The sequence below is a fragment of the Orbilia oligospora genome (assembly GCF_000225545.1).
Source record: "Orbilia oligospora ATCC 24927 unplaced genomic scaffold scaffold00007, whole genome shotgun sequence".
Lineage (NCBI taxonomy): Eukaryota > Fungi > Ascomycota > Orbiliomycetes > Orbiliales > Orbiliaceae > Orbilia > Orbilia oligospora.
The window spans coordinates 1324951-1337163 of NW_011645564.1; the positions used below are offsets into that span (position 1 = coordinate 1324951).

General features: G+C 45.9%; 4 protein-coding genes across 4 annotated transcripts; 1 reads left to right on the top strand and 3 right to left on the bottom strand.

Moving 5' to 3' along the window:
* AOL_s00007g365 (uncharacterized protein) lies at nucleotides 1-1278 on the top strand (the record flags this gene model as incomplete). The annotated part of the gene is made up of 1 exon (XM_011120266.1): nucleotides 1-1278. One exon carries the CDS (start codon nucleotides 1-3, stop codon nucleotides 1276-1278), a length of 1278 nt encoding a protein of 425 aa, XP_011118568.1.
* Nucleotides 1279-1817: 539 nt separating this feature from the next.
* On the bottom strand, nucleotides 1818-2906 carry AOL_s00007g366 (uncharacterized protein; the record flags this gene model as incomplete). The annotated part of the gene is made up of 1 exon (XM_011120267.1): nucleotides 1818-2906. The coding sequence occupies one exon, from the start codon at nucleotides 2904-2906 to the stop codon at nucleotides 1818-1820; it is 1089 nt and encodes a 362-aa protein (XP_011118569.1).
* Nucleotides 2907-3505: 599 nt separating this feature from the next.
* On the bottom strand, nucleotides 3506-7943 carry AOL_s00007g367 (uncharacterized protein; the record flags this gene model as incomplete). The annotated part of the gene is made up of 5 exons (XM_011120268.1): nucleotides 3506-5346; nucleotides 5421-5558; nucleotides 5630-7441; nucleotides 7504-7581; nucleotides 7697-7943. 5 exons carry the CDS (start codon nucleotides 7941-7943, stop codon nucleotides 3506-3508), a joined length of 4116 nt encoding a protein of 1371 aa, XP_011118570.1.
* An 867-nt stretch (nucleotides 7944-8810) lies between these two features.
* Nucleotides 8811-12213, bottom strand: AOL_s00007g368 (uncharacterized protein; the record flags this gene model as incomplete). The annotated part of the gene is made up of 3 exons (XM_011120269.1): nucleotides 8811-10415; nucleotides 10487-11438; nucleotides 11501-12213. 3 exons carry the CDS (start codon nucleotides 12211-12213, stop codon nucleotides 8811-8813), a joined length of 3270 nt encoding a protein of 1089 aa, XP_011118571.1.

Genomic DNA, 12213 nt, shown 5'->3' on the forward strand with positions numbered 1-12213 from the left:
ATGCATTTCACAACATCTTTCATCGCTGCCGCAGCAGCCTTCCTGCCTCTTGCTAGCGCTCACGTCAAGATGGTAACCCCTTCAGTGTATGAAGTTAACAAAGATAACGCACCGCTAGATCCTAGTGGAGCAAACTTCCCCTGCAAATTTCCTGGTGGCGTTGGATCAAGACAGGCTCCAAATGCATTGGATACCTATACTCCTGGTGTCTCTGGTTCATTCAAGCTTCTCGGTGGTGCAACCCACGGTGGTGGATCCTGTCAAATTTCGATAACCTACGACAACCCTCCCACGAAAAACAGTGTCTTCAAGGTTGTTCAGTCATATGAGGGTGGCTGCCCAATAGTCGCTTCCGGAAACCTTGGTGGTGACGCCTCTATGCAACTCCCAGTACTTCCAGTACAACTCCCACAAGGTCTTAAGGCCGGCGAGGCCGTTTTCGTTTGGACTTGGTTTAACAGAGTCGGAAACCGAGAGATGTACATGAACTGCGCTCCAATCACCATTGGAGGCTCAGGATCGTCGGATTCCACTTTCAACTCCCTTCCCGATATGTTCGTTGCCAATATCAACGGAGCTAAGAATAACGCCTGCACAACTAAGGAGAACTTGGACATTATTTTCCCAAATCCTGGATCGAATGTTAGAGTTGTTGACGATGGCCACTTCGGTGCAGCTTGTGAGGGCGGCCCCAGCACCCCTGGAAACTCTGGTAGTGCTCCAGTTGGTGGCGGTGAAGAGACTGTTCCATCCTCTACTGCTCAACCACCGTCTGTTATCACTCAACCTGCTCTTATTGGTGGCCCAGCTGTCAGTGTCAGCAACATTATCATTGCAACTTCTTTCAGCGATATTGGTAGCCCATCCGAAACTCCAGTTCCTCAGCCGGTTGAGACTGAGGCACCTTCTCAAGTCGCACCACCTCGAACTACTCTCGTGAGAGTCTCAACTACTGTTGGTATGCCTATGAAACCTGTCAAACCCACCCCAACACCAAGCAAGGGCAACGATGGGTCCAAGAATGGATCTGGTACCTTCCAGGTTGGCCCATGCGACTCCTCCAAGGTTATCATCATCTGTGGCTCCGACCCATCTAGCTACACCCAATGCTTCGACAACAATATGGCCTACGGACCATTCGCTGTCCCGCCTGGCACTGAGTGTGACAGCACTGGTATGGGTGGATTCAAGGCCATGAAGCCAGTTTCCAGCCGATTTGCCCGACGCTACCTTGGTCGCAACCACCGAAGAAGTTTTGTTCACTCTCACAGCTTCTAAGCTGAGCTTAGTCTAAGCCAATATGAGTTGTGTAAGACGTATCACATCTTCTTTCTACCATATACCATAGGGCATTTTTCATGATCGGAGTTTTTTTTTCTTCTTGGTTTCATTTTTGGTTCGCGGCGTTTATCATTTCTGTTTCCTTTGTTTCGAAAAATTTCATTTCTCTGTATTTTTATAGTGCACTGTGTTGCGCTAGAATTATACCTTTTAGTATCAGATGAATGCTGGTGAATCTTCTGTACAATATTTTTTTTTTATCTTTACCACAAGAATACAATGGTGGAACTTACCCAAACAACCTAACTCTTTCCTATTTCTCCTTTCCGGACAGCCGGTGCATTCTGGGTGAGTATTTCCTTTGTGGGTAGAGTGACTTGTGGTCGAATTGCCCAGCCACACATCTAGTTATGTGAAACTGTCTCCCCCTGAAGCCAACGTAAGGTAGCATTCTCTTCGGCAGCAAACACCACGACCACTGCGCACCGCAGCAAGGGTTGATGCACTGCACTGCCGCTAGATTTTTCTTTCTTTCCCTATTCATCTTCATATTTTCTATCATACACAAGTGCGACGACGATATCGTTTGACAATCCATACATGCATTCCCAATCTGTCAGCCATTGAAAGATGCCGCTGCCGCTCGCAAGTTGGGCACCGAATGGGTTGATTTCGATTGGCTCTACCGACCACCCGAATCTCTTTTGTGCTGCCGAATTTCCTGCTCCCTGGGACAGAAGTCGAACATGCACGTCAAGGACATAACCCCCTTTGGGTAATTCCTTCCCGGCGTCTCGAACTAGTGCCCTAAATTTTGTGTTGCATTCTATCATGCACGGGACCAAACTCTTGATCTTTTCGTACTTGTTGTTGGAATCATTCGCCCATCCACCACTCCTGACGGAATACTGGCTTATAGCTCTGACTTTTCCGTTCGGGGGAACAAATATCCTAAATTCGTTTAAGGTTGATATTTCGTCTCTCCAGGGATTCAGGTGAAGGATTTCGTAGGTATCCAGCTTTAAATTTCTTGAGTTTTCGTTATCACCGCGAATTCCATGTTCTAATAAATCCCGTAGAGCTTTTTGAACCCTTTCCGAGGTGCAGAGCGAGAGGAGTATTGGCCACGCTTCCTCAAAGGGGCCATGTTCTCCCATTCCGTCTTTCGGGGAGCAACTGTTTAGGCGCACAAAATATTTGGGACCTGAGCTAGAACTAGATTGTCGTCCGAAGCATGGAACTAGGAGAGGAAGGACCTGTTCTTCGAGGTCTTCTTCTAAGCTCCTTGGAATTCTTCCCATGAGTAGCCCTCCATCCGCTGCTGATTTCAGTAACCGACATAGACTCGGTGTTAAGATGATTTCGTATCCCTCATTGCAAGGGGATGTTGGTTCCTGCATTTCCTTGGCTTCACGTTGCATTCTTTGCAAAATAGGCTTCCACAAATCGTACCCGGTTTCGGTGAGGCGTCGGTAATATTCAGACTGGTCCAGAGCTTGCTCCATGGCCTGAAGCTGGGCTGGAATTTCGCAGTACTTGTGGTTGTTTGTGTTAACATTGTCTGGATTCTCTTTTATCCAGGAGCGGCTGACTATCCGGACCGTTATTGGAGTTAGCTGGGCCATCTTCTAGGCAGTTTTGCGAAACAGTCGATAAAGTCTTTTGGTTGATGTTTCCAGAGGGTTTAGGCTTGATCAATTGAAGCTTGATTGGTGGGTGCCGGATGGATAAGAGGGGAAGTGTCGTTGGTGTTTCAAGATGCGATGGTGTTAGGGTTAGCATGTCATGGACTGAGATCAATCACTATGGTTACTAGGTAGGTAGTAGGTAGGTGTCCATCACACCGACTTATCTCATAAACCAAATGCTACCGTGTTCTACACCAACCATATCGATCTGCAAACTCGTGGCAGTCAAATAGCAGATCGCAACTCTGTTCTCTTCAATTCCGCCCAGATCTAGAAACTTGATCATTGGTATACCTATATTCAGATTTAATGTAAGTATGGCCTTCTTAACACGTACCCCGCAAAGTACCAGGTAGGTAGTTTAAACTCAAAACTAGTGGACGGTTTAGTCTCATCATACAAGAGGAATCAGTAAATCCCTCCAAAGGAGATGAAATACCTAAGTATATATATTGATACACTATTTATAATACATTAGCAGTATGTGAATATGTTAAAATGTACTCTTATCGTAGTAAAGTCTTGCATATACTATACTATCCTATTGTCCTCTTGACCCACTGAAGCCAATATTCGATGGTGAGTCCAAATTTCCCTAGTCCTTGGTTTCTAACTTCTTGATTTGACATGTGGTCCAAGAGCGGTTCTTGTTCGATTCCCACTCTGACTATGCTATCTCTCCCAATAAATCGTCCATACCCGTATCTCCGATTTAACTTGGACAAGTGGGCTTCTCTTTGTTGTCCCGTCAATAGCTCGGTGCCTCTAACATCGTCCAAGACAGAACTTTTATGGAATAGTTGGACTTCTGAGGCAATCGAAGTCGGGAGTCGTTGGAAAAGCCGGGAAACTCGAAACAGATAGAAGTGTATCGCTAGTATAAAATAGAAGCTAAGCAAGGTTGCCGTGAGTGCAAACATTGATAAAGACATTTGAACTCGGACAGTTGGAGCCAGCCTTATTCCCTCAAACTGTGGTGCGGAAGACGGGGCCCCTATAAACATTTGGCTATGGTATATACCCAGGGTGGCGGCAAATGTTCTTCTGTAAACTTCGCTTATTTGTTCACCGATCAAATTCATATTGATATCCTGAATGGCTGTTTGAGGATCGAACGCTTCTGTAGACTTCGAAACAGTTTGTATCATAAAATCAACCCAGCCCGTCGGCAGCGAGTTATCAGTGAAATACAACCAAGTACCTCTTTCAACACTTAGGGCCTTCTCGATAAGATCGGAACGAAGGAGGCTCTGCATGCTAGCTAGGAGTTGTGATTCTGTGATTGCCCCGGCGAAAACACGTGGTTTTTCGTCTTCGTTGCTGTTTTTTAGCACCGCTTCGATGATTTGATTTGAATCGTCAAATAAAATTTCATATCTGCTGACATCGAGCTTGGGCCTGCAGACGATGGTTTTGTGTTCAAATGTTGCAGCGTCAAAACGGGATGTATTGCTAAGAGCCTGCGTCCGACTAAATATAGCCGGAACGAGCCCACTGCAGATTTCATTTTCCCGAGTGTCATTGGAGGCTGCCTGTAGTATAGGATAAGCTTCCATAGCAACTGATCCGTTATATCCACGTTGGATACCAACTACGCTGCCGTCATTCAATAGTGACCTGAACTGAAATTTGGTGGAAACCTCGCATACAGGACCCGAACCCTCGTACGCAGTTGTTCGAATTTGGAGTTTTGCCATATTAACTTGTTGCTCAACGTCGAATCCAACTTTGATAGGAACTTCAATCGATTCGCAGGAGAGACTAGCATTAAATCCAATTGTCTCTGCTCGGAAAATATCTGAAGAATTGAAGTTGGAGACCTGTAGGTCATGCGGCTTGACTGGTAGAAAAAAGTGGGTTGGTGTGCTCCAGGATGGCAAAGGTGTATTGCTCGTAAAATTAGCATAGAGTGCGTAGTAATGGTCGTCGCGTCCGGTTGCAAAGTGGTGAGCCGGTATCTTTGATTCATCAATTACGCCGAGTGAATAGTAGTACGGTAAAGCTTGAACCGAGGGTAGAAATTGATCCCTAATGGCTACGACTGTTGGTGATCTTATGGTTTCGGGATCAAAAAGCGCACCAAGAGCAATTGCTAGGGCATTGGTCGACAGAGCAGCTATTGCCAGGATTGACAAAAAGTAGTGACGGGATCTTAGGGCTGAGAATATGGTAAGGGATGGCGGTACAGCTTCGAATTTAAGAGTTAGTGATTCGGAGGCAAGCGCATGCCCATGTCTAAGGGTCTCGAGAGGCTGTAACACACATATGAACCTCGTCAGGAGGACCCAAAATGGTTCCAGAAAAGTTCCTATTGCGGTCGGGATATAAGAAAATAATAGCTGGAATACGAAGATATTATCGCTGAAGGATGGTAATCCTGATGCATGAATTGTCAGCCATGTGGTCACGCCTGGATCCAAAATTAGTTAATCTGTATTTTCTCGAACTTACCATCATGTGTATTGTGATAATGGAAGACATAGGAAATAAAAGCGAGTAAACTTCCTAACAGCAGAATAAAGATTGTTCCAGCGGCTGCACTAAGTTCAAAGTTTTTCTCTTGTTCATTTTCATCTAGGGAGGTGCGGTCTAATATAGATTTGGTGAGCCTATGAATGACGATCATTTAGTTTTAGGGACGCTGCTTGGTGTGAACTCACTTATGGAACTCGAGCTTGAGCCACTCCCCGGCTGTGAAACTACAGAAAGCTGATAGTTCCCGATTTGAGAGCCTAGCTTGAATTTCAAGGATTCATCGCCGACAGCTTGATGAAGCTGGTTAATAGTTGATGTGCCGTCGAGAGTTTCGAATTTTTCTAATAGTTTTGGTTCACTGGCGACCATTGCCATTGTACCTGCTAGAGATGCAGGGTCGTATATTAGGCCAGACCTCCTCCTCGTGCTCGACAATACGAAGCAAACAAGGAGCAAAGCGACAGTTCCGAGTAGGCCCTCTAAGATTCTCGCGAATACTTCCGGCACCACTACTGTCTCTGTCGTAATAGAGATACTTCCACTTGCTGGTTTCGTTTTGGGATCCATAAGTTTCGTTGCAGCATATGTCATGAAGAGCAATTTATATGCTTTGTCGATGGTCGACGTTAGAAATGAAAGATCCATGTATTTTTCTATGTTCGAGTCGATTGCGAATAAAAATCCTAGAACATTTGTTTCATACACCCAATCTTCGCCGTTTAGCATTAATTTTGTGATATCTTTTGTCCAAGCGGTATGGCGCGGTGCTGAGCCAAATGGTCCTCCGTTGAAAACGTCAGCCATGACGCCGCCGCCCGATACCAGTGTCTCGAATATAGTTGCATTAAATTGATCAGGTGTTAATGCATCGGGCGTGCCGATATGCGTTAGGTTTTTTGCAACTTTTGTTCGGGCATCAACGACAACTTCGACAGCTGAACTTCGGTAAGTAGATTCACAGAAAGCAGCATTTATGGATGGTGTAGCATTGTAATCTCTCTGATAAGCGATTATCACTAAAAAGAGGTTTGGGTTTGGCCCCGGGAGCAGACAATCTGGAGTTTTAAGATAGTAAGCGGAGTTAGCTCCAGAATTATATCCAACAAACTCGGCATACCACTGCCGCCAGGGTTTGTTGGGTTCCGGTTCGTATATGAATTTCGGAAACCCGGCATGCCTGAAGCTACAGTTGGTTTGCCTGTCGTGGAAAAACCTCTCGCTATCTTGTACTTCCGTCCTCCCGGATGTGTTTGGACTTCGGATTACGATTCTTTCAGCAGGGCGGCAGCCAACTTCAGTATAGTATGCTGTAGAGTTGCCGATCCAGAGCTCGGTTTGCGTATCGGATCCTGATACTGGGCCAGATGCTGGTTCGAATGGTAACACCGCTTCTGATTTCGTGCTATATAGTGGAGGCGTCGAGTTTAACCAGGAGATGGAATACGCAACATTCATGAACGAATTTGTCTCCGGTCCAAAAGTCGAAACCTTCTTAAGGCTCCGCGTCGTCATAAATTTTGTCGGCATAATAACCTGCTGTTGAAGTGTCGCAACCAAGGAACTCTGAAGAGGCGTAATAAACCAGAATACCAAAACCGTCGCAGTCCCAATATGAAATACCGACCAGTGACCCCTCTTTGCCGCCTTAAACGGTACGAAAGCTAAAAAGTCGAAAGGATAACACAGTAATATCGAATTCTTCGCAGTAACTCCATCAGGTTTCGATAATTCAAACCATGGCTCCAGTCGCTTTGCATCAAGGTCGGAAAGTGAAAGCAGGATGGCGAATATGACCGAGGCTACGGTACCCATATACTGTGAGACGAAAATCTGCCAACCGTTGAGACCGTCACCTTGGGCGAACGTGAGATATCCATCGCGTTGGCTCTTCCTGAAGAGTAACTCGATGGAGATTATAAAGAATAAAGTTAAAAGGATTAAAAATATTAAATATGGTAGTCGTAAAGTAAAAGGCTTCCAGCTGGGAAGGTCATGGTCTAGAAAAAGTATCTCGGATAAGCTCAGTGTCGGAAACCTATGAGCGCAAAGTCGAATTTACCTTTTATTTTTTCGGATCCAAAGCTCGAAAAACTCTTAAAAGACCACTTGCTAACAGGTGGGCGGGGGAAAGGCTTGTCTATATTTATAAGCGTCAAGAGTTAACCAGAAGCACTATCAAAAGAAATCATACAACCCCCCCTTTAAATCCAACTTCAAATGAAACCCAACCCTCCAACCAGCGTTTTACGAACCTTTAATATTGGCGGAACTGGACCCACTGGCTGCTGTGCCTGGTGGAACGGGACCAGGTGTTTGAGGGGGTGTTGGACTTTGGCTAGGGTTGGAGATTGTTGGACTCGATGTCAAAATTGACGTTGGGGTTGGACTCGGGGTCCTGGAAGTTGGAATATGTGCCACAGGTTGGACCGATGATGTGTTAAGAGATCGGTTCCTGTATGGCAGTCTCCCTGCTGCATCCTGATATTGGCGCCCGGCCATCGTGCACAGCTAGTCCTTCTAACAATTTCTTGAAATTTTTACGGCAAAGAACCACCCTTTGGGATCAATTATGGCAAAGCAGGTCTATAATTTCATATAACAACTGTGCCTCAGAGCGTAAACTATTGGCCCACTCCTGGCGTAAAGTATCTGGAGAAATCACGCGGAATTTGTCGACAGTCGGCACAGGAACTGAAAGAGAAGAAAAATACCACAAAGCTTTTTGTGTTGAAAATCGACCAGCAAATGTATTGAACTCGAAAGAAGGAAAGGAAAATAATAAAAATGTTTAACAAAACTCAAAGAGAAGCGAAAGGATAATGCTGAACATAACTCGAATGAGAAGAGAAACGCCGCGCTGAACGGAAGAATATAAAGAAAATAAGAAGACACAGGTAATGTGGGTACAAGCATGAGGGTCATACAAAAATACTAACAATGGATACAAAAGGCATGCATTCTATCATGTTTCCAAGCGCTAGGGTACCACCCAGAAGTCGAAATTGGATCACAGAGTGCTTCTAATTGTGTTGGCGAATGGGAGCGCTGCCGGCCCTTCGAGGGTCAGGGGTGGGCGAGCAAACTTTCCATCTCCGGTATGGCCTGAGCGGTTACTTGAATGACACCCGACTTTGCCGCGAACATGCAGCTTTTCAGCAAGGCGCCCCCATAGGGAAGTTGACGAGGATGTGATTATCCATTGTTCAAATGCAGCGGGCTTATCGCTAGGGCCTCCATTCGAAAAGGAAGCGATTGTATTGAAATCGCCCATGGGGAATGAATAGCAGTGTTGTTAAGGTTTCATCCAACATAATGCATCAGTCATACTTCGTGTCATATGTACAGCATGCATATGCATATACGGATTTATTCCGGGGTGTTATTGAAAGGATTGCTGTTTAGGAGGTCCTCCATGCTGAAATCTAATGGAGCATCTTGACTACTAGCGTCGACATCCATAAAATTCAACGATTCGAAGCTAAGCATGTCGACTCCTGTGAGCCCAGGGCTTTGCCAACTCGTACTTGCGGTGGAAATAAACGGACCAGAAAGAGGTATCGGACTGTTTCCTGAGGAAGGAATAGTGTTAGAACTCGCCGTAGATTGTCCTAGAGCCGATTTCATACGAAGGAATGGCTCAGGAAGACCGACACTCCCAGAGTGAGATGACCGAGCATCTTGACCCATGAGCGGTGAACTTTGTGTTGATGCTACAGGGGCCGTTCCAGGTGGCAAATTCCACTGTGCGGCATCTTGATCTTCAGAGGCATCGACCTGGAGGTTGAAAACAGCGAGGGTACTTCTAGGTAGCTGAACCGCCGTTACATATCCCTCAGATGGCTGAGCGGTATGGGCTAATGGCGTCGTGGCCATCCGCAGGCTACTTGAGCTAATCTCAGGTAAGCCAGTTGGTTGGCGCTGATGATCGGTGGCGGGGTGTGTCAGCCTTTCGATTTCTTGGGATCCGCCCTGTCGAAACCACGCTCCAAAATAATCTCCGTGATAGAGGATATCCACAACCGAACCGTTCAACGGGATCATTGTGGGAGCAATTGCTCTCAGCTTTTCCTTGTTGATACATACTCCAGAAACACAATGAGGGCCTGTTGGGTCAGCAGAGCCAGCATGCTTGTTCCCAATTCCGTCAGTGCAAGCTTCCCTGATATCGACACAGAGCTTTCGAATCATGACATAGATATCGGCAGCGGCCTTCATCCTGTGCATGTAGTTCCGAAGTAACTGTAAACTCTCTCGGTAATATTTTCTTGCGTTGAAAAATAAAGAGATATTTGGATTGGCAAGCAGCCGACCGTCCTCCAGAATGTATTCTTCCGGCAGGTATGTTAATAGGCGTCCAATCGTATCACAAGCAATTCCCACAGCGAAAGGGACAAAAGGGGAGACGAGTTGTATTTTTCTCCCAACCGGCCTCGCAACTTCATCGTTATACTTTGAGATCGATCTCAGTACGGCCAGTACCGCAAGTGCATGGTTGAAAGCTGGAAGGTAGTGTTCTGTGAACGTTTCTTTCGTGTCTTGGTAACGGTGAAGCTGGTTTAGAGTGGTGTGGTAGATGATGTGCATCAAGCAGATGGTTTCGATGATAGAATGTTCGCCATCGAAGTGACCCTTGAAGTTGTCAGCTGTAAATTGATATTCTGCCGGAAGTGTTTCCTCCCATATTTTCAACTCTGCGGCAAGCTGCCTTGTGTCGCAAGAGCCATGCTCTGATGGATAGACTTGAGGCAGGTGGGTGCAAGAGACCTTAAGGAAGTGTAGAAGCCTGGCCCGAATGTCGACGATTTTAATAAGGTAGCCCATTACACCGATGTTGTTTGCCCGATCAAAAACACCCTTTGAGTCCCCGATCTTCTCTCTTAAATCAAATTCCCCTTCAAGACATGGAAGTGGGATATCAGATACTGCTAATCTCTGTTCAGGGGCCTGATGTTCAGTCAAATGCCGGGAACGCTGTTCGCAACGCAACGTTGTCAGCAAAATTACACGCTTTAGGAGCTAAATATAGGCAAGTAAGTGCTTACATCTTGTAAATAGGCCGCCCAGAATGTTCTTTTGCCGATTTCTATTGCAGGCTCCATGGTAGATTGCCCTAGCCTTTCCTTTTGTCGAAGCTTCTCATTGACTTGCTCCCCGAGTCGTATTTGTTTGACCATTGAAATAGCGATGTCGGAATACCCATTTGACAGTTCGATGTCACCAGTTGCAGAATAATGAAAAGCTAGTAAGAGAAAGGACTGGATAGTCGTTAATGTGGGCGCAAATCTTTCACCAAGCGCAGCTTGTTTTGCTTGTGCCTCCAGTATACGAGGCGAGTTAGTTGCACGTAATTCGTCAGACAATCGACAGCTAGCTGCACAAATGCACAGGAGTAGAATGGGCGACTGGGCTGTTAAATTCCGTAGAAATGATGATGGTTGTAGAAACCCGTATCCCTGCCAGTGGAGATGGGTGAAAAAAAGCTCTACAAGATTCTTCGTTGTCTGTTCATCCGGAAGTTGTATCCTTGTTTGCTTCGGAAAACTTGTTGGATTGAGCTTCGAGAGAGGCGATACAAGCCTTGGCTCGGGAGGGACTGCGAAAAGCCGAGGGTCATAAGCTCCTTCGTTTTCCAAGCTATATCCTGATGTGAAGAGTGGTTGATAAGATGAAGATATGGACTCTAGTGAGAGTTGGCGAGATCTATCTGACATGTTGCTAACAGGAGAGTCGGATGAATGAGGATATGAAGATTCCGTATGCATCCCTGAGTATATGGCATGAGAAGGTGGCATTGCAGACCCAATTGGTAGAGTAAGAAGTGATGGATCCATAGCACCAAGCATTATGCTATCATCATCAGCAAGATCTCTAGATGAGGCTCTGGAAAAGCTGGTAGAAGAATCGTCGCCTTCGTTTTGCGAAGGCCTCCTTCCAGCACTTCTTTTGCGAGATTTCGATTTATCTCTCTTTATTGCAGAACTTTGTCTTCTTGGCCTTTATGAAAAGTTAGCTTTGGCTTATGCTGAGGACGGCACTTGTGGGTAGAATAATCTTACCTTCCCTCTGTTCGGCAACTATTCTTCAGAGTATCAGATTTCATACAGTTATGGCAAGGACCGCCATCTTTGCTAACAAGACATTTTATCTTCTTTCCTCTGCAGTTCGTACAAGCTATAGGCAGCCTCTGTCTTGCTTTTCCTGCTTTCGTAAGACCCCATTCAGGGTTAACCTCTATCCCGTCAATTTCCCTTGGTAGCTCGTGTTGGTCCGACATTAGTGATGTAAACTCAAATGGGGCTCCTCGGCCAAGTGTAAAACCAGGTGGTAATGATAATCTTCTGTAAGCTGCAAATGATCCAGAGATATCGGCTTGAGGATTGCCGTTATATAATAATTGCTGGGTGCTGTTATTAATAGCTTGGCTTTTTATATGGGCGTCCAGTGCGAATACTGAATCGCAGAACCATGTGGATTTTTTGGATATATCCTCTTGTCTAGGCGTCTTATCTGTTTCTAGGAATTCAGGGAGTTTTTGATCCCTCTCCGCTCTGCTGAAGCTGCCTATCGTAGCTAGAAGATGAGTCTCGTTCGGCTGTGCAGGATTCGTTGTTACGGCCTGTACAGCAACGGTATATTTCGAGTCTGATGATGTCTCCTTCTCCGCCTTATCAAGCGGATTGACGACCACCTGACGAGCATCTTTAAGCGACGCCTTGACGACGCTCGTAGTAGGGAGCGGTAGGACTTGCGGGAGGAGCACCATGGGCAT